We start from the raw sequence: 23,731 nt of genomic DNA on the forward strand, positions 1-23,731 counted from the left end.
TTTATAAGCTTATAAAAGGTAATGGAAGCAACCAAATTGGAGTGGATAAAAAAATCATGTGTGCAAAGCAAAGTCATATTGAGTCGGTGAAACTTCCTAACATCACCACTTTGAGTTTTTTCATCCATTTAGCTTCCAAAACTCATTCAAATCAATATTAACTTCCTTTAAATCCTAATAGCTTTGGATGATTACTAACATTCAAATACTTTTTTTAACACTAAATTAACACATCATTAACATCTCTAATTCATCGGTTAAAGAACGGTGTTCATTATCTCCTAATTAGAACTTTAAAATCTAAGACATGATTACTAAGTTGAAATCTCTCTAATTTTGATTCCTAGATTTATCACTTTAAATTATTAACTTTGATTCTAGTAACATTTTTTGTAGTTATTCAAAATCAATTTCAATATCTTATTTTTTCATATATTTTATAAAGAAGTAATTTTTCATAAATAAAAAAAAGTTAACTAATGTCTATATAACTAGTAATTAAGCCCGTGCTTTGTTGCGGGTTTACGTGTTTTTTGTTTTGTATTAGGAAAGTAGAGGAGGGAAGATATCATTTTACAAAATAAAGGGGTTACAGGTCACAGATTATACAAAGTTGATGATGAAAGATGAAGGGGTGAAAGTGACATTTTACAAAGTTGAAGGTGGAGGGGGTGAAAGTGATATTTTAAAAAATAAAAGGATGTAAAATATTATATTACAAAATAGAGGGGTTGCAAGTAACAGATTATACAAAGTTGGGGAATTAAAGTTGTACTTTTTACATTGACATACTTATACATTATACATTAACAATTATAGTATTAGCTATAGTGATTTTCTGTGTTGATAGGGTGAAAGTAACATTCTAAAAAGGAGGGGTGGAAAATGCATTTTACAAAGTAGAAGAGAGAAAATCATATTTATATATACTACGAAATAAGCACAAAAGTTTAGAAAATGAAGGGGTGAAAGTGATATTTTACAAAGTTGAAGGTGGAGCAAGTGAAAGTGATATTTTAAAAAGTAAAGGAATGAACAACATCATTTTACAAAATAAAGGGGTTGAAATTGACAGATTATACAAAGTTGACAGATTAAAATTGCACTGTACGCATTGATATGTTTGTATATTGTGCATTACCACTTGTACTATTAGCTCAAAACTATAGAAAATGAAGGGGTGAAAGTTATATTTTACAAAGTTGAAGGTGGAGGGGGTGAAAGTGATATTTTAAAAAGTAAACAGATGATTAATATCATTTTACAAAATAGGGGATTTGCCACTTGTACTATTAGCTACAATGAATTTTATGGGGACGGAGATAAACACAAAATTTTAGAAAATAAAAAGATGAAAGTGACATTTTACAAAGTTGAAGAGTGAGTGGGTGAAAGTGATATTTTAAAAAGTAAGGGAAGGAAAATATAATTTTACAAAATAGAGGGGTTAACACTTGTACTATTAGCTACAACGAATTTGACGGGGACGTAGATAAACACAAAAATTTATAATATGAAGGGGTGAAAGTGATATTTCAAAAAGTAAAAGGTTTAAAAATATCATGTTACAAAATAGAAGGGTTTCAAGTACTTATTATACAAAGTAGGGGTTGCAAGTGATGGATTATCCAAGATTGAGGGATTAAACTTGAACTTCCCACATTAAACACTTGTACATTATGCCTAAAGTCATACAATTTTAGCTATAGTATATATAACTCACAAATAGGGGTGTCAAAAAAAACCTGAACCCAATTAACTCGACCCGACCCGACCCGAATAAGGTAATTAGGGTTGGGTTTAATAGAGTCAGAACTCTTAATTGGGTTATTCGGGTTAACCCGAATAACTCGAATTATTATTAGGGTCGGGTTTAGGGTTGATTTTTTCAAAACAATTCGGGTTTCGGGTCAACCCGAATAACCCGATTAAGAATTTATTACCAATTTTTTTTTACTTTGTTGAATGACATGAATTCAAGATCCCATGAGATTTTACAACTAATACATATTTCTTAATTAAACAAACCAGATAGTAAAATTACTATGTATAGAGATGTTTAAAATAACATAACTTTCCTCTCTTCTTAATGCAATACGGTTGTGTTGTAACAATTTTACGAATTTTATTCACTGTTTACATTACTAATATGGTAAAAGAAACTCCAAAAATTCATATCCAATACCAACTTTACATTTTAAGTCGCTATACGTGTGGATTATGTATTAAAATGGCACAACATAAGTTCATCTTACATTTCAACTTCAACCCGACTAACCCGACCCTACAAACCCGAAACCCGATTAACCCGAACCCAACTAACCCGTACCTTATTAGGGCCGGGTTTCGGGTGAATAGTTTTTCTAGAAAAACCCGACTAACCCGACCCGTTTAACCCGAAACCCGATCGGGTTAACCCGATTAACAGCCCTACTCACAAATGAGAATTTGGTTTTTGTATATATTTATAATACCAAACGAAGATTAAGATAGCAAACAATGAAACATTTATCATATAAGTTGAGCTCAAACATGATTCATACTTAACCGAGTAGAATTTTATAACATTGGTACAAATATGAACTTAAAAGCATATAACGAGTCAAGTTTATTAGAACGCAACTCCAATTCAAAGCTTTTCCACTCTTTTTTTGTGTTAATATATATACAAATTTTTGGTGTATTTTTTTGGGTCCACTCACCTAGCACCAATTTTGATCAAATAACCTTTCCTTTGAGTAAATAAGATTACACCAAAGATATATATAAAAAATAAATTGTACAAAAAAAAAAAGCCAAACAAACATGTATTCACTTACACATTCTCCTTAGGCAAAAGGATTTGGTTCAACCTTCTGTATCTGCAGGGATGTTCATTCAAACAAACAAGTAAGATTTAATTGTTTCATGTAGATTAGTATATTACTCTTCTTGTAGATATAAATTATACCTTATTTACAAGCATGTTAACTTGTTCTCTGTACATTTCCTTCACGTCCACAATATCAGCACGAAGTTCTTCAAGCTACACAAAACAAAAGGTTATTTTAATATTTTTTTCAAGTATAATTAATAAAATAAACATGTTAAATACTTAAGTTGATAGTTACTGCAAGTGTTTGTACCTCTTCATCTCGTTCACCCATTAACTCTAGTGCAGCAGAGTGCCTGATTCTTAGCGCTTCTAGCTCGGCCTTAATGCTAGGAAGCAGAGCCACTTCTGACCTTAGTTTTTCACACTAGATAAAAAAATAATACACCAGATAAGAAATGGATTGTAATTTTTTTTTCTATTTTGTTATGAGGGGAAATAAAAAAGCATACCTCCTTGGTCATTTTAACCAATTCCTCACTAAGAGAGTCACGAATGGATTCCATGGATACCTAAAATGAATGGAATGGAATTGACACATAGACCTTGAAGGTGATGATATAGTACATACCGGATAGGAGAATACAGAAACGGGTAATAAAACTGTAAATTTAGGGCGTATTTGGTTGGATGGAATGTAATGTAGTCATGTAATGTATTACATTACATGACCATATATTTGGTTGGGCTGTAGAAATGGAATGAACTTTCACATGAATTTTCTATATTATATATAAAAGAAAGGTATAGTTTTGACATTATTCTAAATACTTACACTTAAAAAATTATTATTGACAAAACTAAAAAAATTAACATAATAAAAGCTCACCAAAACTTAAATAAGATAATAACAAAAAATAATTTCTAGTTATTTTCAGAAAATAGAGCTATAGTTTAAATTAATTATGAAACTGTTAAAAAATTGAGATCATTAAAGTTTTTATGAATAAAAAGGGGTTAAATTACACTTTTTTATTCCATGGAAGAAAAAAAAACACCTTTTGCTTACCAATCTAGACATGTAAGATTGGAGTTCACCCTCCTTTTGGCGTAGAGCGGCATGGAAAACATTTGGGGTACTCATGCTCTTGAAATAAAAAGGAGGTTTAGTAGGCTCCCTTGGACTTCTTTCAGAGAAAGTATAAGATGAGTCCAAAGATGCTTGTAGAAACAAACTCTCCTCCATGCTACTTAAACTGCTAGGACTTGAAAGTCTGCGAGTCAACCCTGTATATCAAGTCTCAGTATATTAAGGAACACAAAAAGGAAATAATATATATATATATATATATATATATATATATATATATATATATATATATATATATATATATATATATATATATATATATATATATATATATATATATATATATATATATATATATATATATGGGATACTCTCACCATTCTCGGGGATAGATTTGGTTTTGGCTATGGAAGTTGGAACTTGAAGACGGGGTGTTTTTTCTAGTTCCAAACGTGCAGCTTTTTCACGTTCTATTTCCTGTAATAATCAACAACGTAATTTATGTTAGCATATTCAACATCGTAAAATTTGTATTTATTTAACTAAATATTATTTTGGAAGATGAATGATTCGGAGAATTATTTGTAGGATTTATAAATATTATTGGTGAAACAATGTGCAAGGAATATGTATTTTTTGAAAGATGTTATTTGAATAATTAAGTTTGTTTTTGAACAGCAACACAGAACTAAATATGTACACTTCTAGGGACACCACTACACCATCTGGTATCGATACTCTGAATCAGGCATGCAGCATCAAATCATCGATGTGAATTCTAGTAGTTGCCACCGACAACTCTCCCATAACATTTAAATTCCACCACCAAACATCATGGGTGGTGTCATTCAAAGTAACTGAATTTAACATCAAGAGCAGGTCTTGGAATTGCTCCTCAAGTCACTCTACTCCGCACCTGGCATTTTTCGTTTGCATCCAATCTAAAGAGCCTATTGAAACGAACCTTTAATGGTTGTTCACACAACTACAGATCAAACCAAAATCTAGCCTCATCACGCATGCCAACTTGAAACTTTATCGTTGATATAGGAATAATATTGTTGTCATGGAGGTGGTCTAGTGAACCGACAACTCTAGACCATAGCCCAAAGACCTTGGATCTTACACGAGTTGCCATCAACCCCGAAACCAACTTCAATGCCTTGAATAACCTTTATCACTTTAACCCATAGGGCATCTTCATAATTTTTAAACCTCCATCTTAATTTTTGTAATAAAGCTTGATTAAAATCCTTCAAACTTTCAATGCCTAACACTCATTTTTCTAAATTCACCAACATAGCTTCCCATTTAATCCAGGACATTTTCTTTTTTTCCCCATCGCCTCCCCAGAAGAAAGTAGCCCGTAATCTTTCCAAGTTATTAATAGCCGCTGCTGGGACTCGGAAGATGGACATGTAGTAAATCCTGAGGCTTCCCAATACATCTTTGATTAGCATTAATCGACCTCCACTAGAGTTATTACAACCGTGCTCCAATTCACTTTAAGGACCATACTTGAACCTATATAAGAAGGCCAAGGTATTTAAAAGGTAGCATCCCCGGTACAAACCAGTTGATTTCACCATACTCTTCAACTCTTCGGCCTCAACGCCAATACCATATATATTCGATTTATCGATGTTTAACTTCATCCCAGAAGCTAAGTAAAACTCATTTAAAACATAAAAAATCACATCATCGACGTAAAATAAGTGAGACATTCTAATTACCGGATTACCAATTCCTGCCCCTTTTATCAACCTATCTGGTAATTCTTTTAGTGCAACGTTGAGACCTTCCATCACGAGAATAAAAAGGAACGAAGATAACGGGTCATCTTGGTGAAGACCCGATGTAGCGAAAACTCTGATGTTGGACTCCCATTAACAAGAATGGAAGCTCGAGTTGTTCTCAAACAAGAACGTATCTATTCTCTTCACTTACCTCGAAATAGAACTGATCTAAGACATAATTAAAAAATTTCCAACTAAGGGAGTCATATGCTTTTCAAAATCAACTCTAAATATCAACATCTTTTTTTTTTCCATCCAATAATCTCCCTCAGTATCAAGGGGCATCAAATATTTGTATGTGACGAAAGCCGGTTATTCAACCCCTACTGATTTATTCACCACTTTAGCCCTACGGGTGTAAAGGATTTTGGCCAAATGAAGTCTTATAGTGTATACCAATAAGTGAAATGGGTCAAAAATCTTTAACCATCACCGAGTTCTTGATCTTGGGAATAAGTGTTATAAAATCCGAATTACACCCTACCGGTAGACATCATGTGTGAAAAAACTCATTTATAAACTCAACAAAATCATCTTTGATGATCTCCCAATGTCTTTTAATTACTTTGAAGGTCCCATCCGGTCCCGGTGCTTTATCGCTCACACAACTCCAAACCGCCTCCTTAATCTCTTGTAGCGATACTATAACTTCCAACTCTTGACTTTTGGTAGGAGAGAGCTGAGGGTACCTATGATTGGGACTAAGAGCAACTTGGGGTTTAAAACTACCAAACTTAGTCTTATAAAAATTAAGTAAAATCTCCTTGACTCGATCAGTTTGCGTGTACCAAATACTATTATGTATCACCCTTTGAACTGTTTGTAGCGGCCTTCTTTGTTTGATAAGACCATGAAAGAATTTCATGTTTTCATATCCTTCCACATCCCAAGTAACTCTTGATTTCTGAAAAAGCTCCAAAGAATCATTACGTTTGAGCTCCGGTAATTCCTGAATCCATTTCAGTCTATCTTCAGTTTCCATATGAGAGACAAACTTTGCATCCATCTTTATTTCAACTCTACTAGTAAAAGCAGCCAATTCTTTTTCTTTTTAGCCTCTGCCACTTTAACCTCTTTATTCTGCACCTTTAAGTTGGTTTTTATAAACTTTGCTTTATTCTTGAATCTAACACCTGTTCCTGCCCACCTTGATAGTCGATCCAAGACTTTTGAATAATTTCATCACATCCTATTTTTTGCAGCCACGAATAATAAAAGTGAAATGGTACTGGGCCATAATCAAATTTCTTAGGGAGGAGGGAGTCGTTCCCTCCCAACCCAACAAACCCACTGTCAAATCAATTTTTCTCTTTTATTTTTCTTCATCTTTCCGAACCCACAACACACGGAATGCTATCTTTTTAAACCCACTCAATTAAAAAAAATACAAAACAACTAAGGTACAAGTTTTAAAAACATGGTACAAGAGAAAATAAGAAAGAGAAAGTAGAAAGAGATGATGAAGTGGGTTAGTGAAACCAATCAACCCACTCGTTGAAGCGGGAGTGGTACCGCCGATAACACTATTGCTAATTAAGATTTTACATTTGATTGTTTTGTATATATATTTTTTAATTGAGTGGGTTGAGTGGGTTCAAAAATATAGGATTTCTGTGTGTTGTGGGTTCGGAAAGATGAAGAAAAATAAAAGAGAAAAAGTGATGTGGCAGTGGGTTCAGTGGGTTGGGAGGGAATGACTCCCTCCTCCCTTACAATGTAGTAACATTGGAACATAGTCTGACCATCTACCATCTACCATCTACGATCTTGATCCAGAGCCAAGACTGCAGGATTGGGGCAATCATCCAACAAGGTTCCATGACAAAGAATCAATCTAATTTGCTCATCTTGGAGCCCGTCTTATTCATCCACATAAAAATTTTTGACTTCCATTCGAAGCTCTACCAAATCAGCCGTGTTAATAAAATTATTAAAGTTTTCCACATCATGCAAAAGACTTTTCTGGTGTGGAGAAAACTGGAGTTGCAATAGCAAACTATTTGCTTGGAGCCATCGAAACAGTAGGACCAAGCAATGTCCTACAAGTCGTTGCAGACAATGCTGCAAATTGCAAGGCTGCCGGGAAGGAAATAGAAAAGGTACACAAACACATTTTCTGGTCTCCTTGTTGTGTGCATACGTTGAATTTGATTTTCAAAGATCTTGCAAATACGTTTTATTGGTTGATGACCACATATAAAAGAGGAAAAGTGGTTGTAAAATATTTTCTTAATCACAATCATGCTTTGACTATGTTTAGAGATAACTCAACACTCGAGTTATTAAAGGTGGCAAAGATGAGATTTGCATCTCATTATATGTTATTGAAAAGGTTAATGGATTGTAGAGAAGCTTTGTCTACAACCATCTCCCTTAATTGTTGAAGAGATTGGGTGAAACAGGGAGATGAAAATACTAGGATTACTGGATCAAAGGTTGTTGAAACTATTAGAAGTGAACAATTTTGGGAGGATGTGGAGAGCATTTTAGCCATCACAAAACCTATTTTTTTGTTGATGAAATTTTGTGATGGCGAGGGAGCAAAAATGGGAGAAATATAGGAAAAAATGGACAACATGTTAGGAGAAATTAAAGATGTGATGTCAAATAACAAATATGCTTCCTACTATCCTGAAGTTGAAAAAATATTGCTTGCTCGGTGGGAGAAGATGACGATTCCATTACATTGTTTGGGATTTGCTTTATGTCCACGATTCTATGATGCAGGTTATCTTTCAATGTTAGCACCTGGTGGAATAGCTAGAAAAGCACCCAACTTAGATAAAGAAGTGGTACTTGGAGTCATGCAAGCGTTTAAAAGAATATCTGAAAGTCAAGAAGAATATCGGATGTTGGGAGAGCAATTTGCAACATTTCACATGAGAAAAGGACTTTATTCGTTGGCATCATCACAGATGGATGCGGTAACCATGGACGCGATTGATTGGTGGTCAAGTTACGGTTCAGAAACTCCAAACTTGGCTAATGTTGCCATAAGAGTTCTCTCACAACCCATTAGTAGCTCCTCAGCAGAAAGAAACTGGAGTACCTACTCTTATATTCACAATGTGAAAAAAAAAATCGTTTAAATTGTAAAAGGGCAGACAAGTTGGTGTTTATCCACTCAAACATTCGACTCCAGTCACGTTTTTCTGAAAATTACAAAGCAGGTCCAACCAAAAAATGGGATATGAATCCAGAAAATACAAATTTGGAAGGGCCAAGTACAACATATGAAGACTTGCAGTGGGAGAACTTAGAGGGAGATGATATTGATGCAGATGGAAATGGAAAAAGGCAAAGGATGGATTAGTTCAAGTTTTTTAGGTGTTGATGTTCCTATTTTTTTGTTTTTTTTCAAAATGTTGTTTTTTAATTCCTGGTATTTACTTTCAATTTCTATGTTTTGAAATTTGAAGTGTTAGTTGCTGGAATATTACATCTTATTTGAAGTGTTTATGTTATAATCTAAGTTAACAGTTCTTGAAATTATGTTCTAAACATGGTACATTATATTGGATATTATGGTACACCGTACCGGATACTATGATACACCGTATCAGGAGATATCGGGCGTACCGAAATGAACCTACCCCCCCCCCCCCCCCCCTCATACCCGATACGTCCAAGCTAGCGAACCATGTTCCCGATCCATGTTCCCGTACCAGATCGTACCGCATTCCATGTGACTATGTCGTGGACTCTTATGGAGCATAGATATTAATAAAAAAAACATGGTACAATCCATTAACAATGGCGTAATTTTCCATACACTAAATGTTTTCTTTGACAAAACACACGCGGTCCCAAAGAGAAACAATACCCGATGACTAACCTCTTGATGTGTTAAACGCGTAATCGAAACTATAGTTACCCCATATCGACTTCAACTTAAAAACATCAAGTCTTGCCATCTTCCTCTCTTGGATTCCAAGGAATTGTACCCCATATTTGAAACACAATTCCTTTTCCCAAGACCTTTTATTCCTCTACCCAGTTCCTCAGATATTCAAGGAGATAATATTCATCGATCACCCACAATCTCCCCTGCCTCTCTAAATATCGTTTTAAGTAGTTTTTGACAGCCTCTAATGTCATGTCCCATGGCACCACCCACCTCAATTAAACGTCGGATACCATGCAACAATCAAACGTTAGATACCATGCAACAGTGAAAATCTACGCCTATCTCTCTTATTAAATTTCTCAAATGACGTATAACACTTACTACAGTTAGTCTCCTTCTTCCTTCCACCTTCTGTTTTGAATTTGAATCCTTTCTTCTTCTTCTTTCGATCTAGTTTCAAATGATCAAAACCTGGTGGGCAACTTGAATTAGTTGAGGTTTCTCGAAGCACATCTAGTTTTTCATTGTGTTGAGCCGCATCTAAAGCTGTTTTTTATTATTATTATTTTGGGCTGCTCTTCGCATCTGTTAATTTTCCATCAAGTTAACTAACTTCTTTTACCATGTCACAACTCCTCCTTCTCGTCACATTGCCCATGGAAACAAGATGACTTTACCTCATTTTTTACTAGAGGTATTTGTACATGCTCATCAAGAAGATCATCATCATCATCATCAAATCCTTGTTCATTCACAAAATCATTAACCTCATCCTTCTATAGATAATGCCACCGTTTCTAAGATAAAAACTTTGGTTTAGTGCATATACATAACCGCACACCACATATTTTTGCGTTGTGATCGTCTTCAAAGAACATGAACTTTCCAAACGCACTAACCAGAACCCCATACACATAAGAGAAATCCATCATTCTCAATCCAAATCATCCTCACATCAACAATAAAACTTTTCGTAACTGGTTTTATAGTTGCAAACATGTTTTTCAAATTAATGGTTTGTTTAGATGCCATACATGCTTCACTATTGGGGAATTCAACCCACGTCCATAGGCCACCCACATGATTCATACAAAAGTCTGAAAAGCCTTCATTCTCATATCTTGTGCATGTTTACTATTGTACCTACCTCTCAGACCTTGACTAATGCAATCTAGTGCACTGGATTGCCCTCAACCGTATACACTGACCAGTGTAATCTAGTGTAATCTCATACGTGTCTTCAAACTTAATCATATCGTTTTGAACAAGCATTAGCCTTTTCTTTGAAAGTGCATTGTTCATATCTTTCACTTGTTCACCTCTATTATTGAGCGCTGATGTAAAAGACCAAACACCCACCTTCATATGGTTTAGATTCGATTCCTGCTTAATTATAAATGTCGGTTGTTTTTGTTTTTTGTTTGTCTGGCCTCCTCACTGAAATTGGGTTACAGAGGCAAATAAATGGAATTTATCAATCCATATCTTGGAAAGCCTCTTTGCAAAAGCCTTCTCATTATCGATTCCCAAGAAGCGTACAAATCCAAACTTTTTCCTTAATTTAGATTGTTTCGTAGCGATATAGGAATCAATGATTTTAACCTGTTCCTCACACAATTTCCACAAAGACTTCGTACCAAAGTAACTAGGGAAATTGGTGATATAGAATGAAGAAGCCACTTGATCAAGATCTTTTCCATACGGATAGGATACCGAATTACTTGTATCGCCCTTGTGCCACCCTTTTGATTGAGATTGTTCAAACTACTATTTCGATATATCTATGTACAACCTTGTTCGTTAGCCTATATGTTATTAGCCCACATGTTTATGGGCCCTTTAGGCTTTAGCCTATTAAGGTTTCGTCTTAGCTAGTATTTATTCTCCCCTTTCTTCTTTATAGCTTTTATGTTTTTCATTGAGAACCTTGTAATTTCTCTCTTTCAATAATCATATGGCAATATTATCATGGTATCAGAGCGGAGGTTTGATACGTTGTTAGAAGGTTTTGTAGCGGTTACTGTAGCAGTTTCGTTTTCAAACTTTTTAAAGCTTCTTCACTGCTGATGTTCGTTTGTTTGTTGGTATTCGTTTGCTGTTGCTGTTAGTTTGTTGTTGTTGTTGTTCGATCTCTTGTTGTTAGATTGGTTGCTTCCGCTGGTTTGTTGTTGTTCTCATTCTCAGATTGCTTATCTATTTTTGTGGTTATTTATCCATTTCCAACATGACCGGAAAGGATGATTCCCTCCGGTCAATAAGTACCCGACTAGATGGAAATAATTATACGTACTAGATTTATGTTATGAAGAACTTCCTTCGTGGGAAGAATATGTGGGGCTATGTCACTAGGACTATATTCAAACCCTCAATGCCTCAAGCTAAGAATTTCGATTTGTTTGTTGATGCTTAGGAGACTGATAACTCCAAGGTCATTACTTGGATTAAAAATTCTGTTACACAGTCTATTGGTATGAAGTTGGCTAAATATGACACAGCAAAGGAAGTTAGGAATCACTTGGAGAGACTGTATACTCAGTCCAACTTTGCTAAATAGTATCAGTTAGAATATGATATTCGTGCCCTTCAACAAAATGAGCAGAGTATTCAAGATTTCTATGCTGCTATGTCTGATTTGTGGGATCAGTTAGCTTTTAACGAATCTAAAGATTTAAAAGATTTTCAGTCTTATATTGCTACGAGGAAAGAACAACGTTTGGTCCAGTTTTTGATGGCCTTGCGTTTTAATTCCTTATATTTCTAGGAGAGAAGAACAACTTTTGGTTCATTTTTTGAAGGCCTACGTGGAATGATTCTTCATTGCACCCCCTCCCCCCCCCCCCTTCCCTCAAGTGGATTATGTTCTTCATGAGCTGATTGCTGAAGAGACTTGTATCAAGTCTCACACGTATAAATGGTTTAAAGCAACCTCCATTCCTACTTCCACTCCTACTGTGCTTGTTGTTTCCTCTAATTAATCTCGACAAACTCCAAGGGTTGCTTATGATGAGTGCAGAAAAATCATTACAAAGCTTAGTGTCCATTGTTAGTTAAAAAGGGTGAATCTGGTCAGCCTCAGTCAAGAAAACACAACATAATAGCTTTGGTTAACAGAAGTTTTAACCACATTTCTTTGGTAGTCCTCTATGGAAACCTCGTCCTCCACAATTTGTTGTAGCTGCTACACTACCAGTTGACACGGAATCTGTAGGAAACATGCCACCATCTGCACTGGATCCCAAGGTTTTTGAGAGTTTCAGACAATATTTGGCCTCTAATCCCACTACCATGTCTGCATCTATGTCTCATTCTGGTCCTACTTCATCCGGTACCTCAAGTATTCCCTCGGCTTTGTAGAGTTTAGATGGTGCAACCCGTCACATGACTCCTCATTTGTCATCATTTACTTCTTTGTCACATGTGTCATCTATCTTTGTTATGTCTGCTAGTAATACATCTATTCTAGTTGAGGGTGTTGGCTCTATCTCTATTTCTCATATCACTCCCCCTAATGTTTATTACATTCCCAAACTTACTTTGAATCTTGTTTCAGTCGGTCAGTTATGTAAGTATAATAATTGGGTGTTCTTTTCTGATTCTTTCTTTATTATACACGATCAACACCCCTAGAAGGTGATTGGAATCAGTCGTAGGGTTGGGGGAACTGTATGTCATGGAAGTTCTTAAAGTATTTATTATTGCTGCCTCCAACATTGATTTGTCTTCTTTTCGTTTAAGTCAGTTGTTGTCTGAGTTTTATCTTTGGCATTCTCGCTTGGGACATGTGTCGGTATCACGCTCGAGTTTTCTAGCATCTAGTGGTGTTTTGGGTCATTTGAACACTTGTGATATTTTTATTGTAGCAGTTGTAAAGTGGAAAAATTCTATGCTTTACCTTTCAATAAAAGTATGTCTTGTTTTACTGCTCATTTTGATATTATTCATTCTGATGTGTGGGGTCTTGCACCAATATCTACAAAGGGTGGGTCAACTTATTATGTATCTTTTATAGATGATTATATAAGATATACCTGGGTTTATATTATGAAACGCAAATCTGATTTCCTTGGTATTTACATCAGATTTAGAGCTCTTGTTAAAACTCAACAATCGGCTGTGATCAAGTGCTTCAGGTTTGATTTAGGTGGTGAATATACCTCTAATGATTTTACTCGGTTACTTGCTTCTGATGGTACCATACACCAGTCATCGAGTACTGACACTCCTCAGCAAAACGGTATGGCAGAACGAAAACACCATCATATTGTTTTGACAACCCGCTCATTGCTCCTGTCTGCATAGGTCCCTAGTGCCTTTTGGGGAGAAGCATTCTTAACTGCTCTTTATGAGATTAATTGTATCCATACTTCATTGAATTCAGGAATGTCTCCTTTTGAGAAGCTATACGGTCACCTACCAGACTATTCTGCCTTATGAGTTTTTGGATGTACTTGTTTTGTTCTTCGTCCTCATGTTGAGAGGAACAAGTTGGGGCCGAAATCTGCTATTTGTGTATTTTTTGGGTATGGTGTTGGACAGAAAGGATACTATTGCTATGATCTTGTAAGTAAGAAGTTATATGTTTCCCGGCATGTCACTTTTTTGGAACATATTCCTTTCTACTCAATTCCTGCTAGCCCACAATGTAACGAAGTTAGACCTTCTGCATGTTGATCCTTTCGATGAGGAGATAGAGGCTAATCCAAGTTTTAGGTCATCAAATAAATCTAGATGAAATTAATGTAGTTTCCCTGAAGATAGAAGCCACCATGAAATTTGATACCATCAAAAATTCAACCGAGGTATATGGTTCCTTGGTCCTAATTCCATAGTAGTCCGCATCTGTGAACCCTTCAATGGCATGATGACCGTAATTGTGATATATGATACCATGATTAGGATCATCGTTTAAGTACTTCAGAATATGGCTAACCGCATCCTAATGAGAAGTTCATGGAAATGACATAAATTGACTTACGACACTCATCGAAAAAGCAATGTATGGACGTGTAGTCGCCAGGTAATTAAGTTTTCTCACAATTCTTCTGTATTTCTCTAGGTTCTCAAGTGGATTTTCATCTTCTACTTTCAAGTTCACATTTGGAATCATTAGCGGCTTATAAGATTTTGTTTCAATCTTCCCAAAATCATTTAAAATATCCAAGCAATATTTCCCTTAAGACAAACATATCCCTTTTCAAGTACGAGAGACCTTAATTCCCAAAAAAGTATTTTAGTGGACCTAATTCCTTTGTTTGAAACCAAGATGCAAGGACACCTTTCAGCTTCTTGATCCCAATTCCATCACTCATAGTAATCACCATGTCATTAACATACCCACTAACATAATGCATCTGAAAGATGATGAAGTAAAGAAATAGAATGATCATAAGAGCTTCTTTGTAAACCAAAATGTGTCAACACAACACTAAAACATCTGAACCACACGAGAGGGGATTGCTTTAAACCATATAGTGATTTACACAATTTACAAACTCTACCATACTCCCCTTGAGCAACAAAACCCGGTGGTTGCTCCATATAAACTTCCTCTTGTAAATGACCATGCAAGTACGTATTCTTCAATTCAGTTGGTGAAGGGCACATCCATAAGTAGTAGCTAATAAATAAACAACCAGATGGATGATACCTTAGCCACAAGAGAAAATGTCTCAGAGTAGTGTATCCCATAAGTCTATTCATATCCTTTAGAAACCAATTGTGCCTTTAGACGAGTTATAGATTTGTTCGGATTAAATTTCATAGTGAAAACGATAATATCCAAGGAAAACACACTTAAGGGACTTTAGATTTAGTTTGTTGATCCGAGATCGAGAATCCCAAACAAAACAACTACAACCAAATATATTTGGTTCAACAGGGAACTAATGTTTATGTGGAAACATAACAAAAAATGGAATATCACCACCAAAAATAGCAGATGGTATATGCTTGAGTGGTAGACCCATCAAAAATGGTAATGTGGGATGTAGATGTATGAGTATAGTTACCTATCATGTGATCCTGTCATGTCAAGTGACCTAAAGCATTGAACTGATGACCCATTTGGAGGCAGAAGATAACAAGCATTTACTAGAGTTTCCCGTTTTACCAAAAGCAACAACCGACAAATGTGAATTTTCATATCCCAAAAATCTAGCATACTCTTCCACAAATATAGTAACAATAATATATGCAAAACCAGATGTAGAACCAGAAGTAACAATTTCAGGTGTAATATTAGAACCAGAAACAGAAACAGGAATTTCTTAACCATTCTTACTCATTTTCTGATCTCTCTAAGGATTGGGTCGGAACTCCATGTAGTGTCGGCAAAAGAAATAGTACCTCACCAAAAAATAGTACCTCATAGGGTGTCCTAATCAGAAAACTCGGAAGCGACACAATAGCAGAAACTCAGTGAATATGGTCAATCAACAACGTTAGTGAATAGTGAATATGAACAATACCATTAAGAAAAAAAACTGTGCGCAACGCAAGAAATTCTCCAGCCCTAAACCTCTGTACTCTCATACCATGTAAACTAGAAAGAGATTGAAGGTGAAAATACCTTATTGATTGTTCATCTTTACAAGGAGAATTTACAAGACTATATATAGAGGTGAGAATGCTAATCATAGGAAACCGTATAGGACCATGGGCTAAGTGGGCCTAAGCTAATACGTACAATATTTACATTCTAACAAATTGATACAGGGAAAAGAGGGTGTTAATTACAATACCTGTTGAAGAAGTTCGCGTTGTGTCAATGCTTCTTGCAGTTCTCGCTTATGTTTCTTCTTGAGTAACCTCATCTCTTCTTCGAGTTGACTAGCATGACAATTATGAGTATCAGCTTCCTCTTTTAGAACCAAGTACTCCTGCCTGCTTTCCGATGCTCTTTGTCTTTCTTTCTCAAGAGACCTAGTTAGTTGTGTTTGCTCAGATCTCAAACAGGATATCTGCAACAAGTTATGATTATAATAAGCTACCAACTTTTTCATGGCTCAATCAAATCAACTAAAGCACCTGAGCTTCAAGAACATTTATTCGAGATAATGTTTGGGATAATCGTTCATTAACAGCACGGTTTTTTTCCTCTAAGGCTTTAGCTTTGGCCTCTGCATCCTGCAACATTAGCTATCAGGGAAGCCTATGGAATAAAGAATTATTAATACTCTAAAAATCAAAACAATATATATGCTATTTATGGGACCTGAAGCCGAATGTTTAGTGATCTCTCCACAGCAGCCCAGGCTTCTAATTTTCTAGCAGTTGTTTCCTGTTACCAAAAGAAGGTCAGTGAAAAAACAATGAAGCTAAAGGCACAATGTTGGAAAACAAAAGAAACCTGCATAGCTTCAATTTGCCTCAAAAGAGGTCTTGTTGATTCAGGAACTTGCATAACAAGCTCTTCACATCTATGCTCACTTGCCTGATAAGAAATAAAGCATACATGACTAGTTTTCTAACAAAAAGAAGGAAAAAAATGTGTACGTAGTGCCTTATTTATAGAAACAAAAACTGTGAACACATACTTGATATCGTTTTTGGAGGTCATCAATTTCTCTCCTTAGCATATCTTCTCTATAAATTTCCTGCAACGAGAAAATATATTACTTTAGAAAACTTCAGAGCATCCATAATAGGGGCTTTTTGGTCAAATAAGCTTAGGCTAAAGTCAAATCTCCTTTTGGAGAGCAATCTTAAACCCCAACTTGTTCACACAGGTTTCTGCAGTTACAAGATCAAATATATATAGGAGGTTTTTCATTGTTTTTTCTTTGTCTTTTATTCTTCTTAGTTTATTAAATACATGTAAAAATTGCTCTTTTGTTTACTTTAATGTAAAATAGTATATATTATATTTAAACTTACAAAACGTTTTTTTTAGGTGTTAGAAAATTGGTAACATTTGGAGATACATAAAGTTGTACTAAAAAAGCCTCCTATTAATGTGGACTAAATTAACTAAAGTATTTCAAGCTAAAACCTGTTGCTCCTTTCTGCACAGAGTTTGTCTTAATTCTTCCAGAGTTTGAATTAGCATAAATTCTCGTTCCCCGGCTTCCTTTAGGCGAATCTCTAGTTCAGTTCTCACTTCATCATTTACTCGTGCCTCTGCTACTGCTTTTGCTTCCTTAGCTACACTTAATGCATTCAGATAGTATTCCTTTTGTGTTTCAAGTTCAGACTGGTTTTTCTCTCTTGTTTCTTGCAGCAGTTTCTCTGTGGCTGCTTTGTTACTCTTTAAACTTTCCACTTTGTTCTCTTCAGCCTGAAAGTTATTGAAAATGTTACATAAAATTAATGATGGGGAATAAATGATAAAAATATGACAGGACATTGAAAAAAGAAAGAAGAAGAAAATTTGGGTATGATGAATTAACTATCTGTTATTCATCTTACTCTACTGGTTTTGTGAAAAGAAAAATAGAATAGTTGTGATCCTTGTCAATGGTAAAAGTAACCTAACATTGTTCTGAAATGCTATTATCATTTAAGGAGCTTCATAATGTATATAATTTTCAAATCATGGTATGTCAAAAGCTCAAGACAAGAAACTTTGCTATGTTCATCACTTTATTGATGATCAGGTCATAGATAAGACAAAAACAAATTTTTACAAAATGAAAAAGGTGAATGGTTGAGTAGGGCATTGGTTGTTTTGTTTTTTTAATGAAAACATATTTGATTATAAATTAGATTTTATTTTTATTTAGAGAAAAAAATACACTGAAATTCGTAATTTTGTCCCCTCCTCAAATAGAGAGTACTATTGTCATATTTTCATGTACAATCCAAAAAAATCGTATTTTTTGTATTCCATTTTTAGTTTATTTTCTTATATTTAAAAAGAATAGTTAAATTTTTGTTGCAATTAAATAGCCTTTTTTTTGTTACCTTTAATAGAATAAAATTTAATAATAGATAATAATTTTTTTAACAGAATGTTGGGTTGCCGATGAAGTATAGAAATTTAAAAAGATTAGTTATGTAAATTAATGGATGAAGGAGAAAAAAGTTTTTTGATAGTTCTATCAAATGAAAAAAAGGTGTTGGGCCAAAATAGTAGAACCAAAACCACAAACATTTGTATGTAAAATATTTTGTGGAACCTATCTTAACAAAAATATAGTCGCAGGGTAAAGAAGTAATTACCTGTAGCTTGCTTATAAATCCTTTCTTCTCATCTTCAAACTCTCTAATCTAGGGATCTCGCAAAACAATGTTCAAATAATAAGAGAATGTACAGCTGAGTATTTACATTACAGGGTCCAAAGGAAAGATAGTATATGACATAACATACCTGTGCCCGTAGTTTTCTTATTGTAGACTCTTGAACAGCTTGTTTCTTTGAAAGCTTTTCCCCTATATGAATGAAAAAGGAACAACATGATCATCTGTAGTATAGAAAATGTGGTCTTTGAAAGCTTCATCTAGAACTTGGGAAACCTCTTTTCTAGCAGTTAGCTATTTCATTACCCTCTTCCATAACTTGGGTGATTATGTCATCCTTTTCCTTTAGAAGGGCAGTGGCATCACTTCTTTTATTTTGCTCTCTACGTAGTGTATCCCTTTCTCTTGTAAGAGCATAAACCTGAGTCATTGAAGCTGAGTTAATATATAGCACCTAAACATGAGAAATATTAGTTATATGGACCATCTACATAGTCAAAAGTAAAATATCCCTTCACAGAAATTGGGCTAGCCCAATTTACTCAGTATTTATGGTTAAGTGCTATAAGTTGAGAGTTCATGTAAGTATATGTAATAATTGAGAATTATACGATAGTTAGATGAAGTATATGGACTTACACTAAAGATCATGTAAGTATATGAGCAAGTTTCCTTTGGAAATGTTAATGTCCTTCCCGTCACTCATGCCCATACACTATCGGTTAACCCTCATTTGCAATTGAAGGATGTCCTTATTGTACCAGATATCAAGAAAAAATTGCTATCTGTCAACAAACTTACTAACGATTACCCGGTTGATTTCTTGTTTTTTTGCTCTTATTTTGCTATTCAGGAGCCGGTCACCAAGGCCATTCTAGCAACGCCCCAATTTTCAAACACAAGAGGCCACTATTATTTCTTCTTCCACGGCTTCTTTTGAATTATGGCATAAACGCCTTGGACATGTTAACTTTGATGTTTTGTCTCTTTTAAATAAACATGGGTGTTTACATCTTGCATATTTTACCTAGACCGCACATTTATTCATCTCGTGAGCTTTCAAAACAACATTGATTTCCATTTCAATCAAATGTGAAATGCTCACTTAATATCCTTGATTAGTGCATTGTGATTTGTGGGGACCCGTTCCTGTTACTTCAAAAGATGGCTATCGTTACTATGTTTTATTTGTTGATGACTACTCAAGGTTTTCATGGTTTTAACCAATAACAACCAAATCAGAATTCTTTGAGGTCCTCAAAAAAAATTTGCAATTTGTTAAGACTCAATTTTCTTGCAAATTGAAGGTGTTTCAAAGTGACGGAGGAACCGAATTTTTAAATAATCAAGTTCGGCGCTTATTCCTTGACAACGGTACTCATCATCGGATGTCTTGACCGTATACTCCATAACAAAATGGGCGGGCCGAACGTAAACACCGTTATCCTACCGAAAGAAGTACACTCATAGGGTGCCAAAAAAAAAAAAAAAAAAAAGAAAACTAGGAAACAGCACTCTCACCTAATAAAAAAACTCAGAAGCAACACAATCCCAAAAAAACCCAGTAAATAGTACTCTATGAGTACTCGATGAACAGTACCTATAAAAGTTTTCGGGTGAATAGTGTCGATGAACAATAACCTCGAAAAAAAAAGTATTCTCAACAAAAAAAACTTATCCAACCCTAAACCTCGCTCCGATACCATGTAAATTAGAAAGATATTAAGGGTGAAAATACCTTATTGATTGTGTACATTACAAGGAGGTGGTACAAAACTATATATAGAGGTAGGATCCCTAGTCATAGGAAACCCTATGGGACCATGGGCCAACTAGGCCAAAACTAATATATACGATATTTACATTCTACTGGAGCCCAAAACCAACTTCTTTTGGGCCAAACAACCCACATTTTGTGCAGTCGGCATGCACCTTTGTCGACGACCTCAAGGGTTGTAGCCCATATCCTTCTATTGGACCCACCATGTTGCCATGTCATCCCAATGCCTAGTAGGTTGTATTTGAAGCTACGAACACTAACGCCTTGTTCCCGAGTTTTTATGTAAATTCATTAAAGGAAAGGGAAGGAAAATTTTGACAGAAAGAAAGGGAGGTGAAGGAAAATATTAATTATTCTGTGTTCCCGAGTTCGAAGGAAATGAAAGAAAATGAAACGAAAATTTTTAGTTTTTGTGTTCCCGAGTCAGGAGGAAAAAGAAAATAAAACTTAAAATTTTCCTTCCCCTCACTTTCTTCCCAAATCCGCCCAATTTGGGAGGAAAATTTGGAAGGAAAATATGACTCTAAAATCCTTCCCCTCCCCTTACTTTCCTTCCATTAATGAAACTCGGGAACACGATTTTCCTTCGACACCCCTCACTTTCCCTCCGTATCCTCCCATTTCTCTCCTTAAGTGGAACTCGGGAACAAGGCGTAAAGATGTAAATGTTTCGAAATCTTTAAAACTTGATTTCATCAACACGATTGAAACATTAAATGATGACTACATTCTTATTCCCCCACAAATCATGATTCAAGGAAGTGTTCCTTATGAAAAAACATTATACGGTCACTTTATTGAGGAATAACTCCCAATTCTCTCTAATGGTAGTCAAAGATCGTATCCTCGATGGGTGGAACGAACATGGAGTTTACGATATATTGATGTGTTCTTTTTTTAATTTGACAATGAAAAGAGTATGAATCATGTTCTTGAAAAGAGTACTTGGATGATCAAAGGAACCCGAATATTCATTCAAAAATGGAAATCATATGTGTTCATTAAAAAGGAAACTTATGACCGCCTTCTGGTTTGGGTTAATATTTATGGTATTCCACTCCAATTATTTAATCCAGATGGTCTGTGTCTTACCGGAAACAAACTTGAAAAACCATTGGAGGTTGATTCACAAACTTGTGACGGGAATGGCAGTTTATGTTCGTATTCCATAAAAATGTCGGCTAAAAATTAATGTGTCGGAGATATAAAAAGTAAAGCTAATATGGCCAAAAGTACTACATCAACCACTCTTAGAGTGGAGTATTCTTGCCTTCTTGAAATCCTAAGTGGTGTGATCATTGCTCTATATTTGATCGTAACCTTACTGTTAGAAATCAAGCTAATGATACCTTGGTGCCCAAGAATGAAATCGGAACAGGAAGAAAAAAACACGAGAGAAACTTTGAGAAACAAAACTTTATTGCTGGAAAACTCAACTTAAACATCCTAAACATTAACCTTATTTATCCTAATAAAACTAGACTCCTACTCTAACACAAAAACTGCATAAAATGAATGTTTCCTAAAATAGCCCTAGTGTAAAATTGTCCCAAAATTCTGAATTATCCAACAATTTCCCCCCTAATTCAGAATCTCGTATATCTGCATTCCTATCAACTTCTTCATCTCGTCTTTTCGAACCCACTCGAACTTTCCCGGACACCCGACATTCACCTCGGTCACATCCAACGTCTTCTCTCAATCCCTTTGATAGTTGACAAAACATGTAACATGTACCATGGCATCCCGTTGGACACATTCATTACCATCTCGACTTTTCCCGGATCCCGACCTCTTCCCCGGCCACATCCAAAGCCACCTGATTTGAACTTCCACCGCCATAATGTTTACACCATGTTGTTTTTCAATTCCCTTCTTTTCGTGACAACCATACCTTTGCTGATCAATCATATTCCGAGAGATTCTTCCACAACACCCTCGGTTCACACTTCGCATATGTCATGTGCATCCATAATCAACTTGACTTTGACCGTCCACACCGTATAATCCGTTGGAGTCAAAAGCGGAACTTGATACGTCATCGAACCTCCTTCTTTAACCATCGACATCCTATTCTCTCATTTGACAACCAGGACCACTTTAATCATGATTGTTCCGAGAGAACTCTTCCATTGAACAACAAAACAAGGACACAACCACCTTTACCGTCTTCTGTCACCCGCCAAATGAGTTACTGTCTTATTAATAACAATGATCTTATTTTCTCAGTAAAATTTGAAAGGTAGTAATAAACTTGCCAAGGAGCATTAACGAGCTTTCTCTAATTTTCAAACAAAATAAGGAAAAGTCAAACTGACTTTGACCATATAGAATATAGAATACGGGAGTTAGTGATTTTGTTTGAGTTTCCTCTTGTTTTCTCAATATCTGCGTATACGTACATATGTACACGCTACACACACAACAATCAACAAAGTGAAGGCAATATTTGGCTATTCTTTATTCATATATCTTTTTAACTCCTACATACTTGTTATAATCACGTCCCCGCATTACACAAAATATATTATATCTTTATTCTAAATAATAATAAAAAATAATAATATTAATATTCTTGTTGATCTTCTTATTATTGTTTACTACTTATACTACTATTTTCAATAGTAACTTTAAGGATATGTTATTAATAATATTATAATAATGATCATTATTACTGTTAATAATAATAGTAATTATTGTTATTGTCAATAATAATAACCAAACTATCAATAGTTCAATAGTAATAATAATATTAGTAATAACATAATTATAATTATTAATATAATATTTATTTTCATTAAATACATTATTATAATCAGTAATGTTAATGATAATAAGTTACTGTCTTATTAATAACAATGATCTTATTATTATTATTATTATTATTATTATTATTATTATTATTATTATTATTGTTGTTGTTGCCATTCATATTGCAATAATTATATTATTACCCTACTAGTCTACTACTAATTAGGATTCTACCAGGCCTCTTTTGAGACAGATTCCTGAAAGAAGATGAGGAACTGACATGCTATGTGATTTGCTAAACATTACCACGTCTTTCATAAAATTTAGTATGAATTTAAGCTTGTGGTGCATAATATGAACAACTACATCCTAAACATACCCCCCCCCCCCCCCCTTTCCAGATGTCTATTTGTAACAGATACAGAAATTGCTACGATTGCAGGAAAAAAGAGGGTTCCATTGATGGGGTCCTTTATGG

General features: G+C 34.9%; 1 protein-coding gene across 1 annotated transcript in view; it reads right to left on the reverse strand.

Moving 5' to 3' along the window:
- Nucleotides 1-2,944: 2,944 nt before the first annotated feature.
- Nucleotides 2,945-23,731, reverse strand: part of LOC111886964 (golgin candidate 5) — a 29,797-nt gene continuing 9,010 nt past the window's right edge. The window contains exons 5-18 of the mRNA XM_023883198.3: nt 19,029-19,143; nt 18,853-18,914; nt 18,705-18,752; nt 17,536-17,820; nt 17,081-17,140; nt 16,894-16,977; nt 16,759-16,824; nt 16,572-16,670; nt 16,286-16,504; nt 4,274-4,379; nt 3,882-4,099; nt 3,325-3,384; nt 3,126-3,239; nt 2,945-3,025 (exon numbers count right to left, since the gene is read on the reverse strand). Of these exons, the coding sequence (XP_023738966.3) occupies nt 2,945-3,025; nt 3,126-3,239; nt 3,325-3,384; nt 3,882-4,099; nt 4,274-4,379; nt 16,286-16,504; nt 16,572-16,670; nt 16,759-16,824; nt 16,894-16,977; nt 17,081-17,140; nt 17,536-17,820; nt 18,705-18,752; nt 18,853-18,914; nt 19,029-19,143 (1,617 nt within the window). The remainder of the gene's footprint in view (nt 3,026-3,125; nt 3,240-3,324; nt 3,385-3,881; nt 4,100-4,273; nt 4,380-16,285; nt 16,505-16,571; nt 16,671-16,758; nt 16,825-16,893; nt 16,978-17,080; nt 17,141-17,535; nt 17,821-18,704; nt 18,753-18,852; nt 18,915-19,028; nt 19,144-23,731) is intronic.

This window comes from Lactuca sativa, chromosome 4 (assembly GCF_002870075.4).
Source record: "Lactuca sativa cultivar Salinas chromosome 4, Lsat_Salinas_v11, whole genome shotgun sequence".
Classification (NCBI taxonomy): domain Eukaryota; kingdom Viridiplantae; phylum Streptophyta; class Magnoliopsida; order Asterales; family Asteraceae; genus Lactuca; species Lactuca sativa.